Below are 22,400 nucleotides of genomic sequence, written 5' to 3'. Positions count from 1 at the left end.
TATGCCCAAATATGACTTAAAGTTAAAGGAATCAGTTTATTTTGAGGATTATTTATTCATATTTTATATTATTATATTTATATTTTTGTGCCCTGGTAAAGTTTAGACATGCTCTGCTTTTTGTTCAGTTTGCAGTTTCTTGTAAAAACACATACACACACACACACACACACACACACACACACACACACTATTGAACCGTTGTCTGTGGCATTGCGACCTCAGTATTTCCCTCGCGAGTTCCCACAAGTGTTTGTCACAGTTGTTTACATCCACCCTCGTGCAAATGAGGATAGTGCGGCAAAAGGAGATAGAATGCATTTTGTACAAACTACAGTCTGTGTCTCCTGATGCACCTAGTTTTATCCTTAGAGATTTTAATAATTGTAGATTGGAGAAATCGCTGAGCCACTTCAACCAGTATGTAACTTGCCCGTAAACGCGCAAGGATAAAATTTTGGACTTATGCTTTGGGCCGATTAAAGGGGCATACAAATCTTTAAATAAGCCACCTTTAGGAACCTCAAACCATAATATGATTTTATTGAGTCTCTGTGCAACAAAAAATCGAATAAACAATTATATTTCGAATTTCAATAAATTTTGTCTAGCGTTTACATAAATCTTACAGTTGAATAGCCAAAATGACATGTTTCAGTATTTTAAATGTGATTAATCGCGATTAATATTTTTTAAAAGTGCGATTAAGTAGTTACATTTTTTTTATTGATTGACAGCACTAGTTAGAATCCTTGTGAAATACAGCCATACTTTAGAATGCTTAGTTTAAGCAAATTTGATGAACGCTGCAATCATGAGTGTTGAATCTGAAGGGAGTCGCTTTGCCTGCCCTGTCCTGCGCGCGGTGTGCGTTTCTGTGCGCACACACGCGTGTTTCTTAGCAACAAACCTGCATAATTGTCTGTATCAACTAAATCAAAAAGTTTGGGTTGCATTGCACTTTCAGCTCACAACATGCAAAAGAAAAGGTCCACATTCTCCCCCGATAATGTCACCATACTGGATTGTTTTAGCAAATGTCTGAATGTAAATTAGGACTAAGCAAAATTGTTTCTACTTTAACATTCTCAACTCACAGCAATACAACTTTACAATGAGTGCAATTGTTTTTATTCAATACTTTGTTATTATAGTTTTCCATATCTGTAATGCCTGTATTTTGGCTTTTTATTTCAGTACACTTAGAATCCAACTTGGAAATCATTTTTTTTCTTTATTGGCATTGATTGTTTTGAAATTCAAATGTCATTAACATGCCTGTGTTTTTATTTCTGTAATAAGTATGGCTGTCAAGCCAGGATCTTGATGGTTTATTGTGGGTATGTTGTTTACATGAAGAAATCTGTTACAAGTTGAACAAAAATTCTAATAAACAATTATATTTTGAATTGAAATAGTTTTTGTCTTGCGTTTACATTAATTTTACATTTGAATAGCCAAAATTACAAATTTCAGTCTTTTAATGTGATTAAAAAGTGTGATTGATTAGTTAGTTTATTTAATCGATAGACAGCACTAGTATATTTATATTTATATATATAAGCAATATCACACTCGTAGCATGGCGATATGGCTGTATATCGGCACTGGGGGGAGGTGTGCGATGGCACGAGGCCGCAGGCCACATATATACAATGTGGACCTTTTCTTTTGTATGTTGTGAGCTGAAAGTGCAATGCAACGCAATCTTTTTGATTTAGTTGCTACAGACGTTTATGCAGGTTTGTTGCTAAGAAACACATGCGTGTGTGCGCACAGACACACAGACAGACGCATACACCGCGTGCAGGACAGGGCAGGCAAAGCGACTCCCTTCAGATTCAACACGCATGATCGCAGCGTTCATCAAATTTGCTTAAACTAAGCGTTCTAAAGTATGGCTGTATTTCACAAGGATTCTAACTAGTGCTGTCAATCAATAAAAAAATGTAACTAATTAATCGCACTTTAAAAAAATATTAATCGCGATTAATCACATTTAAAATACTGATACTCTGTCCTTGACAGAGACAGAATTGACATTGCACCAGTAATAAATATGGCATGTGACGTTTCTGTAATAAATATGGCTGTCAAGCCATGATCTTGATGGTTTATTGTGGGTATGTTCTTTACATGAAGAAATCTGTCACAAGTTAAACAAAAGTTCTATTAAACAATTATATTTTGAATTTAAATATTTTTTTGTCTTGCGTTTACATTAATTTTATATTTGAATGGCCAAAATTACAAGTTTCAGTTATTTAAATGCGATTAATCGTGATTACATTTTAAAAAAGTGTGATTAATTAGTTAATTTTTTTAATCGATTGACAGCACTAATATATATATATATATATATATATATATATATATATATATATATATATATATATATGTATGTGTGTGTGTGTGTAGGCGCTGTTTGCATTTAATTCAAAGGTCAAGCTCAATGCCTACACTTTGCGTTTACATAGTAGCCTGAGTTTGCTGTTATATCAACTCAAATGGTTGTAATAATGGTAATAAAGGTGAGGTTTTATAAAATGAAGATTCAGTTGCGCCAGCTTCGGGCCGCAGCGCACATAATCACAGGCCAATTCTGGCTCGGATACGGCAGCGTCGGCTCGCTAACGGCCACCGCATCTGGACCCGATTGACTCGGGCAGCAAAGTAGACTACTGTCAGAGTCAAGGTAAGTCTCTGGCAGGCGACAATCTAGCCGGAACTGGCCCGAGTGTATTTTGCTATCTGGTTAGGCGTGTATCAGTAAACAATAAACGATGAAATTCCCATCATTAAATTACTGCTAAAAACAAACTCTTTACAAAATTAAAGATCTGCACCTATATCAGCACGATAATCAGTGCTTTAATTGATCAAAACCATCTTTCGGGACTACTCTGGATTATTTGGGCTAAAGTCTCATTTATTAACACGGAAGAGGCAGCCAGCCCACAGGGTGGGATCTAACGACCGGGATCTTTACTCAAACGCAGGCTTGTGGTACTTTTGCATTTAACACACACGATAATGTGTGTGTGCAGGCTGGCAATGGCGTGATGTGTGATTGTCCAACTGTGTGATGTGGACTATTGCTGTGTTTGTAGATTGTCTGGCTGTATGGTGACAGAGGAAGGCTGTGGTTTTCTGTCTTCAGCTCTGACTTCAAACCCCTCACACCTGAGAGAGCTGGATCTGAGCTACAATCATCCAGGAGATTCAGGAGTCAAGCTGCTCTCTGAACAACTGGAGGATCCAAACTACACACTGGACAAACTCAAGTATGTGGAGCAGCACTGGCCTTGTGCTTTTACATTGAATGGCTTTAAAAAGACACTAGAAAGCTCTTTTGTGATCAGCTTCAGTTTTCTGTGAGGGTTATGGGGTGAGGACAGACAGAAGATACAGCTTGTAGAGTATTCCAGTCATGTCTATGAAGAGCAAATCATTGAGTGTGAAATGAATCTCCTCTGTAAATGTTGGAGTGTATTGGCTCAGTTACAGTGACATTAAGCGGGACACACTGTACAGTTTCAGCATTTGAGCTGAGCAGAGAAACTTCTTCCTCCATTTCTGCTGAAGAATCCTACAATATCAGGTCAGGAATAGGGTTGGGGATTGAAGATGGATTCAGATTCTGGAATCAGACACTTGGATTAATGTTCAGACTCTTGTTCTAAAATCAACATCTGGATTCCTCTTCTCTGTGCACACGTGTATTTTTCACTTGCTAATCTGTCAGGAACTTGGGCGCTGGCGAGCAGCTTTAATAATCTGAACATAGTTTAGAGATGGACTGCAACATGTGCTCAAAGGCTGCATGTGCTGAAGAACGATGGCAAAGCTAAGTGTGATCACTGTCTAGGGGTTTAACCCACGTTTTAAGATTGATCAGGAATTAATTAGCTCATTTCAATGAATCGGATCCTAAAGATTCGAATCATTGATTCGACTCAATTGAGTCAGACTGAATCAGATTAAAAGATTCACACTTTATCTACAATTTGTCCCGCAAACAGAAGACGTATCTTACCAATCTTGTTAATATTATTTACGTGGCCAACGATAATAACATAACACAGTATTGGGTTAACTTTTAGCAAGGTAACAAGATCTACAGCTCGAGGCAATGACTTCGAAGCACATAAACAAGAACACAGTTCTTACAAAATGAGAACAAAGATTTATTGAGCTACACTACGATACATGAAACTAACTATGTAATAAACAAACAACAAACAAACACACACACACACACACACACACACACACACACACACAAAGGCAGTTCATGCTCATGAATGGCTGTTGTCCTGGGTCACCACCGAGTGACAGACTGCTGAAAGTCAGTTTGTGGAAGTTCGTGCAGCTTCGGCGATCCTAAAACTTAAAAGAAGTTTGTGGTGACCCAATCGGGCAGGTGAGAGGGGGCAGAGAGCAAAAGCATGCGCAAGCCAGCTAATGCAAAAAGCAAAGTTTCTTTGTTGCAGGGAGTTTAAAGTGACCTGGTTCGGTCTGCCCCCATGGCACTGTCTGCCAATGAGCAGTTGCAACGAAGGGCGGGGCCACGCCCCATACTGACATAGGAAGGTTCAATCATTAACAGACTGCATATTGATTTCATATGGAAGAACTCTTGCAAGATTGAAATGATCTTACATCAAATGTTACAAGATGAATACTGTTTGTACTACTAGTTTTTCATTTACACCAAAAGATTGCAAATGTTACTAGCTTTCATTCAATACCAGACATACATTTTAGACACATACAGATCATTTTAATCTGCTTTAAGGGTTAAAACAACACATTGTTTAACCTGGTTGGTTGGAATAAACAGCATATGAGGAGCATTATGGCATATTATTCAAAGATACATCTGCCTTAGTTCTAACATTTTAAGAGATTGTCTTGCATTCACATGCATTCATTTCTCTTTGTCTCTACAAAATTGTCATCTGGCAGGATGTACCACATTACTAACGCATGACTGGGAGTCATTCAAAAGTCTCGTGAGGCGGTTTACGCTGAAAATCCTTTAAAGCCCCTTTGTTCAATTTAAATCGTTTACTAATTTCGCTGAAGGGTACTTGGAACAACTGTGGCCGAAGTGCTGGTCAGAGTAGCCCAAAATCAATTAGTGCTTTGTTATCATGATGGTTTAAGCCCTCAAGCTGGTTCAATGACTACAGACAATTTGGCTACCAGTTTCCGAGCCTTATTCGAACTGGTTTTGAGATCTGCAACATCCTTTGCATAGAGTTCCAACAACTGTAATAAATGAATATTGCAGCAGGGTGTCTCCATCAACATGAGCAGTATCTGTGCTCGCTTCACCAACAGCAGAGGAAAAGAACGCACTGTGTTACATTCATTGTGCATCCTGGCTGAACCAACAAGTGTTGTGTGTTTTAGCTCAAGAGTTTGGAGCGTGTAGCTGAGCAGCTCAGTGCTAGCTTTAGCCTATTAGCTGAGGGGGAAACTAAACAGCTCATTCTCTCCATCTGTGTGTGTTTACAGTCTGGATCATGGAGGACACACGAGGATTACAGCAGGACCACGCAAATGTAGGACTACACACACACATACACACACACAAACACACTCTCTCTCTCTCTCTCTCTCTCTCAATCACACACACACACACACACACTCTCTCTCTTTCACCCACACACACACTCTGTCTCTCTCAATCACACACACACACACACTCTCTCTCTCACACACACACACACACACACACACTTTCTTTCTCCCACACACAAACACACATACACTCTCTCTCTATCTCTCTCTCTCACACACACACACACACACACACAGAGCTGTGGTTATACATGTGTGTGTTCTTGTGTTCAGATGCCTGTTTCCTCACTCTGGATCCAAACACAACATACGCTTTTCTCATTCTGTCTGAGGAGAACAGAGAGGTGAAGCGTGTGAGAGAGTATCAGCGGTATCCTGATCATCCAGACAGATTTGATGGTATTTATTCTCAGGTGTTGTGCAGAGAGAGTGTGTGTGGACGCTGTTATTGGGAGATTGACTGGAGTGGAGATGATGTGTGGATATCAGTGTCATATAAGAGCATCAGGAGTAAGGGAGTAGATCCTGAGTATTTGTTCGGATGTAATGCTCAGTCCTGGAGTTTGCGCTGCTCTTCCTCCAGTTATATATTTTGGCAAAATGACACACGCACTGATCTCCCAGTGAAACCGCTCAGCAGGAGAATAGGAGTGTTTGTGGATCACAGTGTAGGAACTCTGATCTTCTACAACATCTATAGAGACACAATGAGCCTCATCCACTCAGTCCAGACCACATTCACTGAGCCGCTCTATCCTGGGTTTACTATTTGGTGTCAATCATCAGTCAAACTGTGCTGAAGACTGAGAAGGAGCAGTCAGTAGCAGTGTGTGTGTGTGTGTGTGAGAGAGAGAGAGAGTGTTTGTTTGTGTATGTGTGAAAGAGCATGTGTGTGCGAGTGTGTGTGTGTGTTTGAGTGTGTGCATGAGTGTATGTTTGTCTGTGTGGGATTTTTTTTTCTACAAAAATACTTTCTTACATCACTTTTTTTTTTGACACATTGTAACTCCACATCAGATGTAACAGCAGCTCTCCTACCTCCACACTGCAGACAGCGTCCTTATAACAGCACTGTTGTTCAAAGGTTTCAGCATCATTTATGGCCTTGTAATACATTAAATATATTTTAATTCTGGACCTGACGAACGCTTTAAAACTCCCAATCTCTTGACCATGTACATCAGGGGTGTCAAACTCAATTCCTGGAGGGCCGAAGCCCTGTACAGTTTAGTTCCAACCCTGCTCCAACACACTTACCTGTAGATTTCAAACAAGCCTGAAGGACTAAATTAGTTTGATCAGGTGTGTTTAATTAGGGTTGGAACTAAACTGTGCAGAGCTGCGGCCCTTTTGGAACTGAGTTTGACACCTGTGATGTACATCATCTATTTAGTTTCTTCTTGTGATAAGTAGAGCAAGTTTTGCTTGAGCAACTAAACAGTGAATGAACTGCTATTTCAGTTTGTGTTTCTGACTATAGCCAGCTCCAGAAGAAACTTACATTGAGTCAAATTCTCTCCACATTTCAGGAAAACTCTGCTCAACATATCAAACTATTGTGTTAAACGTGTACAGTCTCTCTATGTCCACAGAAGAGACACTCGTCATGGACACTAGAGTGAACAACACGTATGAAATCATTCACTGCCACAATCCCCTGCAGAATCCTCCATTGTAAATCCCCAACACATTTTGTCAAAGTTGGTTTATACAAAACTCTCCACACTGGTTTTCCCCCTAAAGTATCATGAAATGTCCGTTATTTCTGTTAATCTGCCTTTGTCACCTCTCTGATCCGTAATAATAATAATAATAATCATAATATTAGACATTTGTTTGGACATGATGTGCTCTCTTCAACAAGCAGCTTTTCTCTTCATTCTGCAGGCTGTTCGCTCTGGCAGTTGGTCAGATATTTGTAAGCAAGCCTATAATAAAAAGCAGAGTTATTCTGCAGTCAGGTGATGTGCTCCATCAGGCACAACAATCTTGATAGTATCTTGTAGTGTGCTGTGCCGCAGTTTTCATATCTTGTAGTAAAATATTTTTAAAAGTGTACTGATTATATTTTTAAATATAGCCTACATAATTAGGCACAATTTAAACTTTCAAAACATCATGTTTTTCCCACCTCGGGCATTAAAGCCTTTATATTATTTTCTCTTTTATTCTTAATTGGGCAGCCATTATTCTCAACCCTGTAATAGATTAAACTGAGTTGGTAATAGTATTTTACAAAGCTTTTGCTATAAAACCAACATTTCCCTGTTGCTCATATGTCCCTCAAATCAGTTTAATGGCTAAAATATCACATTTTTAATGAGTTTTAGATTCATATGTGATTTAAGTTACAATTATTCATACTTGCGCATTCTGTGGTCTCTTAATTTTTAAAAAGTTTTACATTTAGATGTCTTACCCCACCCACATAATTACAACGTTAGGCCTTAACATGCTGGTTGGTTCTCAGCAATATTTTTTTCTATATTTAATTGTTTTCCTTTAAAAATATGAATCTCACAGGGTGGAGAATACAGTGACGGGTTTAAGACCATAACAGGGTTAAGAGGACACTTAAATTTCAGTTTTAATTTGTTTTAGTTCATTTGAAATTACATCTAACACTTACTTAAAATTTATTTCAGTAAAATATTTAGCAAAGGCATTAATGAGATAAAGGCAAACCGGGATGAAATGAAACTTCATTAAACCAAACCACAATCAGAATTCAAAAAATTGAAGTGCTGCAGGTAACTGGACTGTTAGTAACCTTTAAAAATGCTGATAAAGGCCTGTGTTACCCAATCTATTGCTGAACAGAACCTACAGTAAACAGAAGCAACAGGTAAAGTCTTGTCTAAAACTTTATTTCCTGGAACATAAATAAAAACTGCAGCAGAAAAGTTCTTAATGAAATTGTTAATGAAAATACTTAATAATGTTAATAAAAAAATAAAATTATATAGCCAGATAGACTGGTCTGCTTATTTCAGAAACTGCTGATCTATTGGGATTTTCACACACAACAATCTCTAGGAGAAAAAATTATATAGTGAGCAACAGTAACTGAAATAACCACTCGTTACAACCGAGGACTGCAGAGGAGCATCTCTGAACACACAAAACTTCCAACCCTGAGGTGGATGGGCAGCAGGAGGGGATTCAATCAGGGATTCCAAAACCTTTTGTTAGCCTAACCCTCTGTATCTATAATATTAATATGAGTTATGCCCTCAATGACCCCCTCTCTAAAGTTGGGTAATTGTCACATGACATAGAGATAAACAAATGAACTATTACATAATTTAAGTATTTTTTTGTTCTGATTTTATTAGCTTTACATAAACTCATGATGAAACTCGTGACACTCAATATAAAATCTGTACGGGTGCCGTGTGTCTGACATTAAATAGTGTCAAAGTTTAAGTAAAACACAGCTTCAAATATTCTATCAGTAACAACATTTTGTTTTTATGTTTTTTAATGAATATTCTTGATTAATTAGGTGAATATACCCAAAACAATGACATGTGTGATGGGGTTGAGTTTTTAAAGCAGAATGTCCTCTGCTCCTTGTGTGGTTTAAAAGAGAATGCCCACATGGCAGCAATTAAACAAGAATATGTTATATTGTTTGGAAATAAAAAAAAACAATCATATTCCATCTTAGTTTTACGTTACGGGGTTGAATTGTTAAGCTTGACCGCATCCTTCCTAACTATAATAAAATCAAAAAATGTAAATAAATGAAAATATAGCTTCTTTTGCACCATGCTGAGAAAGAGAGCTGAATGATGTCACTTTCCGTCTGGATGTCATATAAGAGTAGACTCTGAATTGCTGGTGTGACAGGGTTGAGTTTATATTGAGGGACATAACTTTGTAGCCTGTTTTTTATTAAAAAATCGTATTTATTGTTTATCACAAGTAAATAACACAAATAAATAGTTGTAATACTAAAAAAAAAATAAACACTGTGTCTACATGCAATTTCAAAGAAGTGCCTCGGGGGCATGACAAATAGCTTGGTTTGTGACAGACATATTATATTTTTTATGCTAAAGCTGCATTTAATGTATTTTTTTATTCATTATAATGTACAAAGTAGATCAATGAAAAATGCTTTTAACATGTAAGTTAAGTCGACAACCACTATAAAAAAATATGGGGGACTGAAATATTACAGAACGCCAGGAATGACTTAATTATATCTAAGATAATTTTGTAAAACAATATGTTTTGTTAAATGTATAATGTATAAATAGTTCCATCACATCAGCTGAGGCAAAAAGCAATAATGCAGCCATTTCTTCTTGTAGTGTTGATATGGCTGTTTTGAAAGAATTTGTGTGAAAGGCATCAGGAACTTCTGGGAACTGCACAACTCTGTGTAATGTTTTCACACTTGCATGTGTCGATTTTATTTCTCAATCATTTTTACATTCATTAATTTTATCAGCCTTCATTGTGATCATTTTCTCTTTATTGGTTATACCTCACAATCACAAACACTCACAACTGGTTCCATTCTTTTGAATTGTGTGGGTTATTGAGCCAGGCCTCCATTCGATTCCTGATTTTGCTCCGCGAGCAAAGAGCAGGAGTGGGCGTGTCCAGCAGGGGAGAAGGAGGGCAGTGAACAACTGTTGTCAGTTAGCTCACAGAATGAAACACGTGATTTTATAGTTTATAAAGTTAAAATGCAAAGAAATAAACAGTAATGTAATGCCCTGCTACATTTGTTATTCGTAATTTCATATACACATAACCACAATTTATATCATTATAAAGATAATCATGTTCATATAAACTCTATAATTGAAGACTTTTCCCTTAATCCCCTTGTCTGAACCATAGGTCTGAATGCAGGCTCAGTGCAGCAGGCCTCTTGCCCTGTCTATTTCAACCATTAGCCCTGTTGGTAATCTAGAGGATTTAGGCGAACACAACAGCACGGCGATGTGTCTAAATGTGAACAAACTCCTGATAAAAGACAATGTCCGCCATTCTCCAATTCTCGTACTGCTCTTCCGTCAAAAATGCTTGCTGCACACACAGCTTTGCTGTATTGGCCCTGACAGGATCTTAGGGAAAAACATGCAACAAACACTGTGGATCATGATAACAAACACATACGAGCCTTCATAAACGGTGTGATGGTTGATGGGTCAGATGACATTAATCATGTGAGACACAAAAAAATCACTGATGTATTCTGATATTCATATGCGTAAAAGTACAACTCTTAACGATGAAATGAAACGTAAGAGAAAGAAAGGCGACTCCGACAGAGGGCGCGCCGAGCCAACAAATCAGCTGGACGAACTCTCTGTGAACCCCTTGCTACTTCATATGACCCTCTTGCTAGTAGTCGAACTCTGAATGAACTCCCAACTTGTACTTTTGCTGAACTTTCTACCGAGTTCACGCACCTGAATTTAAGTGCATAACTATATAGCACATTATAAATTAAGGCTTATATTAAAATGCCTAAATGTTGATTTATATGATACAATGTACTCTTAATGACTATATATCTGTCTTTTTACTGTTCAAGTGATTTAGCATGCTCCTTGAATGTATGATTTAAGTAGTCTGTGCACCTGTGTTTAGGGTTGATGTATGAATACTGTCACTGAGACACTGAGTATAAAAGCTGACATGTACTCTTCAGCTTTGCGCTTCCTGACTTCTGTTCATTGAGGTTGGTTGCCCTTTGTCTCTAACGGGAGGCAAAGTAAGGATTTCTTGTTTTCTGTTTGTTTTTTGTTTATTCTACTTTTTCACTGGATTTTGTTTTATTAATAAAAGTGTATTTTATTACTTTTCTTCACTGGAGTGGACATTAAATTCATTTTCCAGAACCCATCTAAGTTACCCTGTGTGGTAAAGTATGCTCTAATTTATTCTTTTGCAAAATACATTCTTTAAAGACGATCCTTTAACTAAACTCTAGCTAAGAAATATAGCGAAGGGAGGATCCTGATCTTAACTTTGTTTAATTAGGGTGATTAAATAAAGGGAAATCAGCACATGGAGGCCCCAGGCGAGGAACGTTAATATTTTTGCGAAAAGAGAATTAGATTAAGAGAGAAAGTAGGGGACGCCCGAAAAAGAAATCTCTCAAACAAGTATAGAATAAAGTGCACATAGACCTAAAGAAGGATCTATATTCTATACGAACAAAAACATGACTGAAGCTTCGGGTATTCAAATCCATCTTATCTCAAATGAGGAGTTGAAAACGCGTAAAAAGGAGAATCCTTTACATGTTTCGCCTCAATCTTGTACAATAGGTAATTGTGTTTACATAGGCGTAAACGATCGAGAAAATAACTGGCTGGAATTGTTCGACGCTATTGATAAAGCTACGGGTTCAGGTGAACAGGTAGAATTAATTCTACATAACCATAAAGGTCCCGTACAATTCCCAGAGCGATTCAGAGGACAGATAAAAGTGTTAAAGAATAACACAACCGTTAGCCCTGAATTCCATGCTGAATCAGAAGATGAGAGAGCTGGTTCAATTCTGGGCGAGCAGGCTCATGCCGCCGCTCCATACAGGTCGGAAGTTACCTTTTTGCCTTTGCAAAGAGACAAAGAACCTGAGACTGATCGACAGATTCAGTGGGGTCCATCTACTAGTACATCGTATGATGAAACCCTAATGAGAAAAGCGAGAGCGAAAACAAAACATAGCCCTTTAATTCCTTTAAAAGCTGCAACAAGTAGGATTCACAAAATGAGTCCTTTAAGAAAAGACAGCTCGAGCGACTCGTCATCAGAAGAAGACAGAGTTCTCCAAATAAGGGGTAGGATCAGGCAAAAGAATGCCAGGCCGAGCTCAAAAGACAGAAAAACGTCAGCTCATGTTGATGGGCGCTTTATTGAAACAGGGAACAGGAGAGTTACCATTCCCAAGGGGTTTAAAATACAGCTGAAAAAGGTTGAGGGCAACACGCGTTCAGAGCAAAAAGATAACGCTGACATGATTTACCTGGCGACAGCATGTACCGCGGATGAGATCCTTGAACGCACAGATATAAATCAAAAAGCCAAATTAGACATGGTATGCGAGCTTGCCGACGCGCTTCAAGCTTTAATCAGCGGAATAATCTGGTCCGGGATGACCGAAGACGAGAACACCTCGAGCAAATACGATCCTAAATTAGGAACAGTGCATAAGATAAGAAAGCACTTTGCTAAAAGTGACTACCAGACAATCACCGGGGGAAATAGGAGACAGGACACCCCACTCCCGAGTGAATCAAGCTCAAGAAATTGTTAGAATGGGCGAACTTTATAAAGCCGATGACGATCTAATAGAAGCTATGATCATGCATCACAAGCGCAAAAGAATTGCACCCGCTACTGTAAGGTTGCAGCTAGGCACAATATTGGGCAAAAGCCCAGAAGATGAAAGAAACGATCGGGCTGAAATGATCAGAGCGATTGGAGTTTACCCGTATTGTATTGATAGTCAGGGTAAAGTCGAATCAGTGTATGCACTGATAAGAGAACTCCAAGAGGTGACAGATTTAGTCCCTGGCTTAGCTGAAGCGAAGCTTTTAGGACCAGAAACCACCTGGGTAGAATTATCTAATTTTGCCATCAGATGGGAGAGGAAGAGAAAGTTAATCTCGGAGAAGCAGAGAGTTCAGCCTCCGAGAGCTGCAACTCAGAGAGCACAAAGAGCCCCGCCCGCACGAAAAGGCAGGCAGCAGAGACACAGAGTAGACGCTGCTGCTACTGAGAGACATCAGAAGTCTATGCAGGAAAAACCAAAGAGCAGAAATAAATTCCAAAAATCAGATTTCAAGCAGAAACCTGCAGAAAGTGATTATGTCTCAAAAGAGAACTGGGAAAGAATGACCCCAGAGCAGAGACAGGAATTAATAGATAAAAGAAATAAAAATAAGCAGTCAAAATCAAAAAATAAAACTAGAGAAGTTAAGAGCAACGAGAGAGTCGTGAATAGTAACCGAAAAACGCCCCAAAATCAAGAGGAATAGGGTTGCCTGACTCCAGGAAAAAAGGCCATAATGTCTAAACAGGTTACAGAAACGGCAGATATGAATTTAAACATAAATTACGAGGGAATATTATTTGATCTTGATACAGGAGCAGATGTTACGGTAGTAAGTCAGCTGCCTAAAGAAGCAAAAGAAACAAAAAACTTGTTTAATGTCAAAGACTTTAGGGGCAATATAGAAACGCACAAAGTTTATGATTGGAAAAACTTGCAAATTATCAAAGGTGTTAATAATTTAATGACACTAAAAGATGCCAGTTCAATAATAGAAAGCAAACAAATAGGCTGGTTAAAACAAATAAACCTGGAGCAGGAAATAAAAAGAATGGCCGAAACCAGCAAAGCCAACCGTACTAAAGTTACAGAGATATTAAGAAAATATCAAACTCACGCCGCAAGAAGTAAAAATGATTGCGGAAAATTATCTGATAAATGGCAGTATGAAATAAAAGGTGGTATTCCACCACCACAAAGGCAATATCCGATTAACAAAAGCGCGTTGCCTGAAATTAAAATCACAATTGAAGAATTAAAACGAAAAGGGATAATTAAAGAAGTTGAAATTATTGTCTAAGATAGATCTTGCAAATGGATTTTGGTCTGTGCCGGAGAGCAGAGCGCGCACCGCATTTACTTTTGAGAATAAACAATATGTATATAATGTTTTACCACAAGGATTTAAGAATTCTCCAAATGCTTTTCAAGCCATAATGATGGAAATTCTTAAAGGCCTTCCTATTGTAGTATACATAGATGACATTTTGAGATGACGAAACCACTCTGTTAGTAGCAAAGATAGATAATACAGAGGATGAAATTGAGATAATTATTTACAATGCGTCAAATGAAAAACACCCTGTTAGTTTCATTTCCTACAGCAAGCCAGCAAACCAGAGAAAGCTGCAGAACATGAGTGGCGGCGACCTTTTGGCCACATTCGCTAAATCCTTACTAACTCTGAAAGCCCTCGCACTAGACCAGCAGATACTGGTTAAAGCCAAAGGTGAAGGCATAAATCAAATAGTGAGAGAAGCTAAAAACTTAATTAGTGAGAACAAACGTGTGCACTGCCATACGTGGGCGAAATGGTTGTTAATTTTAAACGATACTCAGTTCAGCTTTCACTCTGACAAAATTCATAAAGCCGAAAAGACTACCAAGGTCCCCATAGACAAAGTCTGTTATAATACTGACGGTACAACCGAGCAAGGAATAACTAGATGGGGATGGATTCGAAAGAAAGGCCGCAAAGTCACTGAGTCAGATAAAGGTAGTTTAGAGCCAGGGCTAAGCGCGCAAGCTGCTGAAGTAAAAGCATTTAGAAAAGCTTTAGAGAAAGCCAAACAGCTGAATGACCTTAAATGTTTTATAGTAACTGATAGTGATTATATCTATCAAGCTGTAGAGGAACATTTAGGTACATGGAAAAATAATGATTTTAATACTTCCAAAGGGAAGTCATTAAAACAAGCCGACGACTGGAGGGTAATAGATGAGCTTATCACAGAAATTACACCAACAGTGTTGCATCAAACCAGCCATACGTCACAGAATACGACGGCTGCTATAGGGAATAAAGAAGTAGACAATTATGTACGTAGAGTACGGGCTGTTACCAAGGAAAGTCAAAAAGACTTACTTGGAAAATTACATATAGAATTAAAGCACCCTACCACAAAATATTTAGCGCTGTATTGTCATGCTTTAGGCCTAAATATACAAAACTTAAAGTCTGAGTACTATAAGATAAAAGTGAACTGTCCAAATTACAGAAAAGCAATTGATTCACGTTATAATGATAACGGATCTATAAAAACAGATCACGAGAACGAAGAAATTAGCATAGATTTTGCTGGACCTATTAGACCGCAAACGAAAAAGAAAAATTGTTATTTTCTTTTAATCACAGACAATGCGAGTGAATATACGCAGATTTTTCCTTGTAAACGAGCTACGGAAGAAGTAGTAATTGAAAGTTTACAACAATGGTTCAAATTTAGAGGAATACCGAATCGAGTCAGAGCCGACGGAGCGTATTCGATTTCAGGTCAAAAGGTCGAATAGTTTATAAAAGATTCAGGGGCTAAATTAATTAAATCCGTGAAATATCAACTCGCTAGTAACGGAATCGCCGAGAGACGAATAAAAGAAGTTAAAAATTGGTATTGTAAAAATTCTAATTTACCTTGGGACGAACAAATTATTGATTGCTTAAAATTTGTAAATTACAGAGTCCCTATACCTGAAAAGGAGGAAAATCGACCAAGAAACAGGGCCAAAATAAAGGTAGGCGACATAGTCTACATACAGAAAAGAGTCCGAGGGCATAGATTTAAAGAAAATCTAGGCACGGAAGATAAAGTTAAATCAATACCATCCAATACTACCGTGGAATTAGAAGCCAACGGTATTTGGAGTCTCAGAGACATAATAAAGAAGCCGGAATAATGGCAGACACAAACTTGACCTGTGACCTCAAAGCTTGTAAAGGCCTTTATAAGCAAAAAGGCTTCATCAGAGTTATTAGAGGTTTTTCTGGACACTTAACCATTGAAAAATGGCTTAAACCAGAATATGATAGAGCACTGGGAAGAAAATCTGTTAGTGTACCAGGAACACCAGCTACCAGTTATAGGATCGAAGACTGCGTCGTATGTGGAAAACCTAATGTAGCGTTTAAACTAGCTGAAGGCTTATACGCAAATAGGCCGAATAAAGCAGAGTTGCTAATTCAGCATGGTTTAGGAGCTCATTTCCCGTGGTGGAATGAGTTAGGAGATATCGATGCGTGTGCTTTGCATGATGTCACCATTTGTGGTGATTGCAGAGAGTCACACCAGAAGGTCGAAATCGAACAATATGAGATAAAGCAGGATGGATGCTTATGCCGAAACTGTCAGTCATGTAAACAACGGTTTATTGCCCTAGGAAGGGAATGCCGATGTGTGTATGATGGGGAAGAATTTACATCGTGTGAAAGATGTAAGAGTCTATTCAGTTGCAAGTGCTTAAAGCTAATAAGCAAAAAGCAGATATGGATGACTCGTAAATCCAGAAAGGCCCTAGGGGCCTTAGTTGAAAATAGAATAATGACAATGTGGGACATAAACCCAGTGTCCCTAATGACAAATGCAGATTCAAAATGGATGGCCCAAAGACTCAGAGAACTGTCCTTTTGCCCTGGAGGATTGCCAGGCGGACAGGAGTCTTTGAACGGAAACGAGAGTTTTCGGAATGGCCTGATATATCTCACTCACTTAGGTGGATGGGAGACCGCTGTCAGAATGCAGTTGCACAAACATGTCAGCCACAAGAGAGGTGGCTTAGGAGCATGTGTATGGCTTTTGCATGACAGTGAGTGGTTTAAATGTGAACTTTCTGACGCTATAATAATTAAAGCAAAAGAAATGACATTTAATCAATGCATCAAAGTATGCGAACCGAAAGACGAACCCAGTTATTTCACTGAAACAAACATCTCAGTTTATGGATCTTCACAATCCTTTAGAGAAGGGACAGCAAAACTCAAAATAATCAGATCCACACAACCATATCATTTAATGACTCGTGAACCGAGTGATGAGGATAAATCTAGGATAGAAATTCTGGATTTAACTGTTCTGTTAAATTTAACAGGAAGTTACCTGGGTATTGGTGAATGTATTCAGGGAATAAATGTTTATCTGAATAGATCAAAAGATAACTTGGATATGGAATCAGGAAATAAATTAGCAATATTAAAAAAGTGGATCTCTAAAAAATTCAGTCGAGGGACAGATTAGGATATGAAACGAGTTTGTCTCTGTTCTCTGTTACAGGAAGCATGGAGAAAGGGGAGCCGGAGCAGAGAGGAAGGGCCAGCAGGAAGTGTACGGAGTCACAGATTAAAGATGCTGTGATGAGTATACTAATAACTAGCTCTTTACTCCTAATCGTATTAGGCTTAATTTTCAGAGGACTTGAGATACAAACTCAAAGCACAGAAGAAACCCGACATGTATGTAGACATGTTGAGAAAACAGAAAAATGGGTATGTCCAAATCAGGAAATAACTGTGAAAAATAAAACCTACAATAGTAGTGATTTTGTAACAATGATGAAATCGTACATCAGAAATATTGACGACAAATTTTGGGTATGTAATCATTCGAACCCAAGTGCTTTATTCATACCATCCAAATATAATGGTCTGATTAATAATAAGGTACGGTATAAATGGGATAGGCTTATAGTTTTAAATGCATCCCATGTAAAACTGATTGGGCTTGAAATCCTAAATAAAAACCAGACTATGTGGACTAACAAAAGCAGCCTAAGCGTCTGGAGTTTGGAATTAGGAGTTGAAGTAAGCAAATCAGTAGGACATTGTTGGCCGAATTTGACAGACGCTAAACAATGGATAATGTCCGACTCCATTTCTGTACCCAGAAATGACAAAATACTTAGAGGCCTACACACTAGCCGAATAAGTAGAGAGGGTATATTGTCAGAAACAGGTAATGACAGCTCGAGAAAACGCAGGTTAACAAATTGGTTAATGGCGGGAGCTAAAGGACATGTGACATATTGGCCTGACGATTTGAACAGTAGTCACCTAATATTAGGTGTGTATAAGACAAAACCAGTAATCCCTTATGAGGAGTTAGAATGGGTAACATGTAAAAAGCATTTCACCCAAGGAAAATATTGCGATAGTGAAAGAGATTGCATTTATAAATTAGGAATGAGGCCTTTTGGCGCTACGGGGGCTAAATTTCTTATTAAACGATACGGATCATTAAAACCAGATTCATGGGCATCCTTTTTCCAACACAATATGGTAAAATATTGTACAGATCTGACTAAAGCCAGTTATTGGTATTGCTACATAGAGGGTCAGTCACTCTATGATGAAGATCAGATGGATCAATATGAAAGTGTAATATTTGATAAATGGAAAGATTATGTCAGATATATGGGCCTTAGAGAAGAAAGGGTTCTAAATGAAACCTGTCAAACCATAAAATGTTTCATTGACAAAAATTGGCTAGAAAATCGAGGAATACACCCCTTGCTGTTAGATAGCAGTCATGGTATGCCAGAAGATTTGGCTAATAAAAGTGGAATAACAGATTTTATTAAATCTATTCCGGATCAACAATATGGAATGGCTCTAGCTTTATATGTATATAAATGGGAAATGATGTCAGTAACGCAATATAAAACTAGGCCAAGCCCGGTCCATATAGGTTTGGTGGACAGTGTGCACGGCCTATGGCATAATAAGTTCTACATTAAATTCGATTTTAGCCATAAGCTCATGGGAGCTTATCGCCATCAATTTAATAAGTTAGGATTCTTTTATACAAATTTTAGAAAAACAATTTTCACCAGAAATTTGGTTGATGTTTCATATGGAAACTCTACTAATGAACCCTGGAAGGGCGAATCTACCTTAAATATGGGTTTTAGTGGATTCAAATGGAATTTGTATAAAGACAATGAACTAAACAATACTGCAAGCCTAATAGGGGCTGAGTTACAAGAGTGTGATCCAGATATCTTTAATAATTGGACTTATAAATATATTTCACCGTATGCTCGACAAGGAGAAGAGATACGATTATTAAAGGGAGAAAATAACTTCTGCTCTTGGGAAAAATATTCTATCATAACTGGAAAGATTAGGGATAAGTGTGACAAAATTAACTGCTCCATCCCTTGGCATGCAATGTTTGTGTCAGTACTCCCTCTAGTGGCGAAGTACGAAAACCAAGTTAAAAAACATTGTGCTTCAATTGGGCTGGAACCATATAACCCTAAAAGAAAAATTGTTCAATTAATCGATGATTATATTGAAGGAGTAAGTTTGGGTCCTAATTGGCATTTTGTGCACAATTGGATATCAGCATTAGACATCGAAGACTATGAGGTTCCAACAATTGTAAAGATTAAAAAGACTTTGCAAAATGCAGGCATAATATTTAGCCTGGGTGCAGGAACAACAGTTGAAATTATTAAACGAACCATAGTGAGCTGGTGGAGATGGGTAAAACTAGTTCTGATTATCATAGGATGTATAATCGCAGTGATATTACTCATTTCTATCTCCCTGAAGCTAGTAAAATTGTGTGGCTCATTAGGAGCTCTCAGCTGTCTGTGCACAAGGAGAAAATATATGAAGCTGAGGTCAAACTAGCAAGCTGACAAAGGCATACTGCGAGGCCGTCCTCTATGATATAAACTCACCATCCTGTAGCTTAGATGCAAACTTAAGACGGCAGAGCTGAGGAAAAGTCTTTTGACCTAACTCCTGATTTTGAAGCTGAAAAACTTCTAAGATGGCATCTCAAAACAACAATTATGGACCTACTGGTATCGTTGTGTCGGGAGCAGACTATGCACAGGTAAATTGAATTCTGATCCACTAAAACTCCTACAGAATGAGTCCTGACTGCGACCATCAGAGACGAGCAGCATGCAAGATATATTGGCACCTAAACGGTGTTAGGAAATTTTGTTGTATTGACTGTTTCATATTTGGGGGGCAGGATTTCAACAAGATCCATTATATACTTTGTTGGAGTGATAGCTATTTACAGCCTTTACTAAGAACTTTAACAAGTGCAGTGGGTACGTCAATTATGCCATGGAAACCCGTTATTACTTACAAGGGGCGAGGAAGGGCAAAGTATTTTGTCCACCCCTATTGGGTTAATGGAGAAGTGTTAATGGGAGTTAAATCATCAGCTGGTGTTTTATATGTGAAATTCTCAGATCGAAGTTCTGGCTTGGAAGCAGGATCAATGGATTTGTTCCAAGTTGGAGGACATTCTGTTGACGGATCGTCTGATTCTCAGACTGCCCTGGGACCAATTGCCGAACTTGACTTCATCTGCTCGACCCTTCTCAAGGATGAGGATGATTGGCAGGAGACTACTGACCTCCCTGGGACAGAGTAACTTACTAACTGTCCAACTTTCATACCAAAAAAGGGAAAAGAAATTTAATCTTTGGTCAATTGGCTTTGATGGATGGGCTATACCTCTAGAACAGTGTATATATGGATCTTGTGTACTAGATGAATTGGATAATGATTATTTTATGTCTCAATTGAGAATGTCAAGAGGGGGTGTGATGGTTGATGGGTCAGATGACATTAATCATGTGAGACACAAAAGATCACTGATGTATTCTGATATTCCTATGCGTAAAAGCACAACTCTTAGTGATAAAGTGAAACGTAAGAGACAGAACAGGCGGCTCCGGCAGAGGGCGCGCTGAATCAACAAACCAGCTGGACGAACTCTCTGTGAACCCTTAGGTACCTCAGGCTACCCCCTCCCTTGTACTTTAAATGAACCCCCTCCTCGTACCTCTACCGAGCTCTCTACCCAGCTCCTTGCAGAGCTCGAACACCTAAATCTGGGGCATAACTGAGGGAAGTGAGGCTGATATTAAAGAGGCCCATGTATTGATTTCTATGTACTCATATATCTGTCTTCGTATTGTTCAAGTGATTTAGCATGCTCCTTGAATGTATGAGTTAAGCAGTTTTTGCAGGTTTTATGAACACTTTTATATGAGACATTGAGTATAAAAGCTGACTTGTACTCTTCAGCTTTGCGCTTTCTGACTTCTGTATACTGGGAGTTGTAGGCCCTTTATTCTCACCGGAGAATAAAGTAAGGATTTTGTTTCTATTATTTGTCTTTTGTTTTCTACTTTTTCACTGGATTTTGTTTTATTAATAAAAGTGTATTTTATTACTTTTCTTCACTGGAGTGGACATTGAATTCATTTTCCAGAACCCATCAAAGTTACCCTGTGTGGTAAAGTATGATCTAATTTATTCTTTTGCAAAATACATTCTTTAAAGACGATCCTTTAACTAAACTCTAGCTAAGAAATATAGCGAAGGGAGGATCCTGATTTTAACTTTATTTAATTAGGGTAATTAAATAAAGGCGAATCAGCACAATAGTCATTAGCATATTTATACGGGGGAGGAGGCAGGGAGGGGTTTTGTGCTCGTGCATGTTGCGCTCAGTTTCACGTTCATTCGGATGTACAAAAGAATATGCGTGAGATTCGGCGTACGCAGTGTTTCATACATCTGAATTTTTTCTGCGTACGCACATTTACAGCTTTGTGCGTACGCAATGTTTTAGTAAGATTTCCACGCAAGTCTTCGTACATGAGGCCCCTGGTGTTGAGAGAAGCTTCGGTCTCCGGTCGAATGCGCTATGCATAGGCCACTGCACTGACAAATGTGGGATCACTATTTTTTACTGTAGGAATGAGTAATAACTTGTATTTATTTATTTTTGTCATTCTCCTATTTTAGCGACAATTGAAGTTATCGACTTGACGGTGGAAGAAGAAGAAGAAAAGATTGCAGAGCAACAAGAATCATTGCGAGAAGAAAAGTTTGATGCAGCGCCGGGGACTTCTGTCCCTAAGAGACCAAGAATTGTTTACATACCATATGTAAATAAAAGGCAAAAAATTTCTGAAACTGTTGTGCAAGAAGAATACGATGCCGATGAGGATGATGATGAAGACGCAGAATCAGGTAATATCCTATTTTTGTTTGTTTGTTTCAATCACTTAATAACACCCGTAATGATATTATTTTCATATTTTCACACACAGATCCATGGACACCTCTTGCTAGCCCACTAAGTCCTTATGCCAGTCCATCAGAACCAAATCCTTCTGTTATTAATTTTAATTTATCTGAAGGTTAGTGATCCATTTATTTAATTGATTATGACAATATAATGTCCTTTAAGTGGTT

General features: G+C 38.2%; 2 protein-coding genes across 6 annotated transcripts in view; one reads left to right on the top strand and one right to left on the bottom strand.

The window, feature by feature from the left end:
* The window catches only part of si:dkey-26m3.3, a 167,516-nt gene that overhangs the window by 61,630 nt on the left and 83,486 nt on the right, over positions 1–22,400 (bottom strand).
* LOC110439513 (protein NLRC3-like) overlaps positions 1–22,400 on the top strand; it is a 32,100-nt gene that overhangs the window by 8,372 nt on the left and 1,328 nt on the right. For 3 of the 6 annotated variants that reach the window (XM_073948202.1, XM_073948204.1, XM_073948201.1), the window contains 4 exons: positions 3,111–3,284; positions 5,524–5,570; positions 5,863–5,988; positions 10,447–11,417. In XM_073948202.1, coding sequence (XP_073804303.1) covers positions 3,111–3,284; positions 5,524–5,570; positions 5,863–5,988; positions 10,447–10,502 — 403 coding nt within the window. In that variant the 3' untranslated portion in view covers positions 10,503–11,417. Of the gene's footprint in view, positions 1–3,110; positions 3,285–5,523; positions 5,571–5,862; positions 8,548–10,446; positions 11,418–21,947; positions 22,176–22,255; positions 22,346–22,400 lie in introns of those variants that run through there. The other 3 variants (XM_073948199.1, XM_073948200.1, XM_073948203.1) reach the window with 2 other exon arrangements.

This window comes from Danio rerio, chromosome 4 (assembly GCF_049306965.1).
Source record: "Danio rerio strain Tuebingen ecotype United States chromosome 4, GRCz12tu, whole genome shotgun sequence".
In the NCBI taxonomy this organism is placed as follows: domain Eukaryota; kingdom Metazoa; phylum Chordata; class Actinopteri; order Cypriniformes; family Danionidae; genus Danio; species Danio rerio.
The sequence above is the reverse complement of the archived record's forward strand: the minus strand, read 5'-3'. Positions and strand labels throughout refer to the sequence as shown.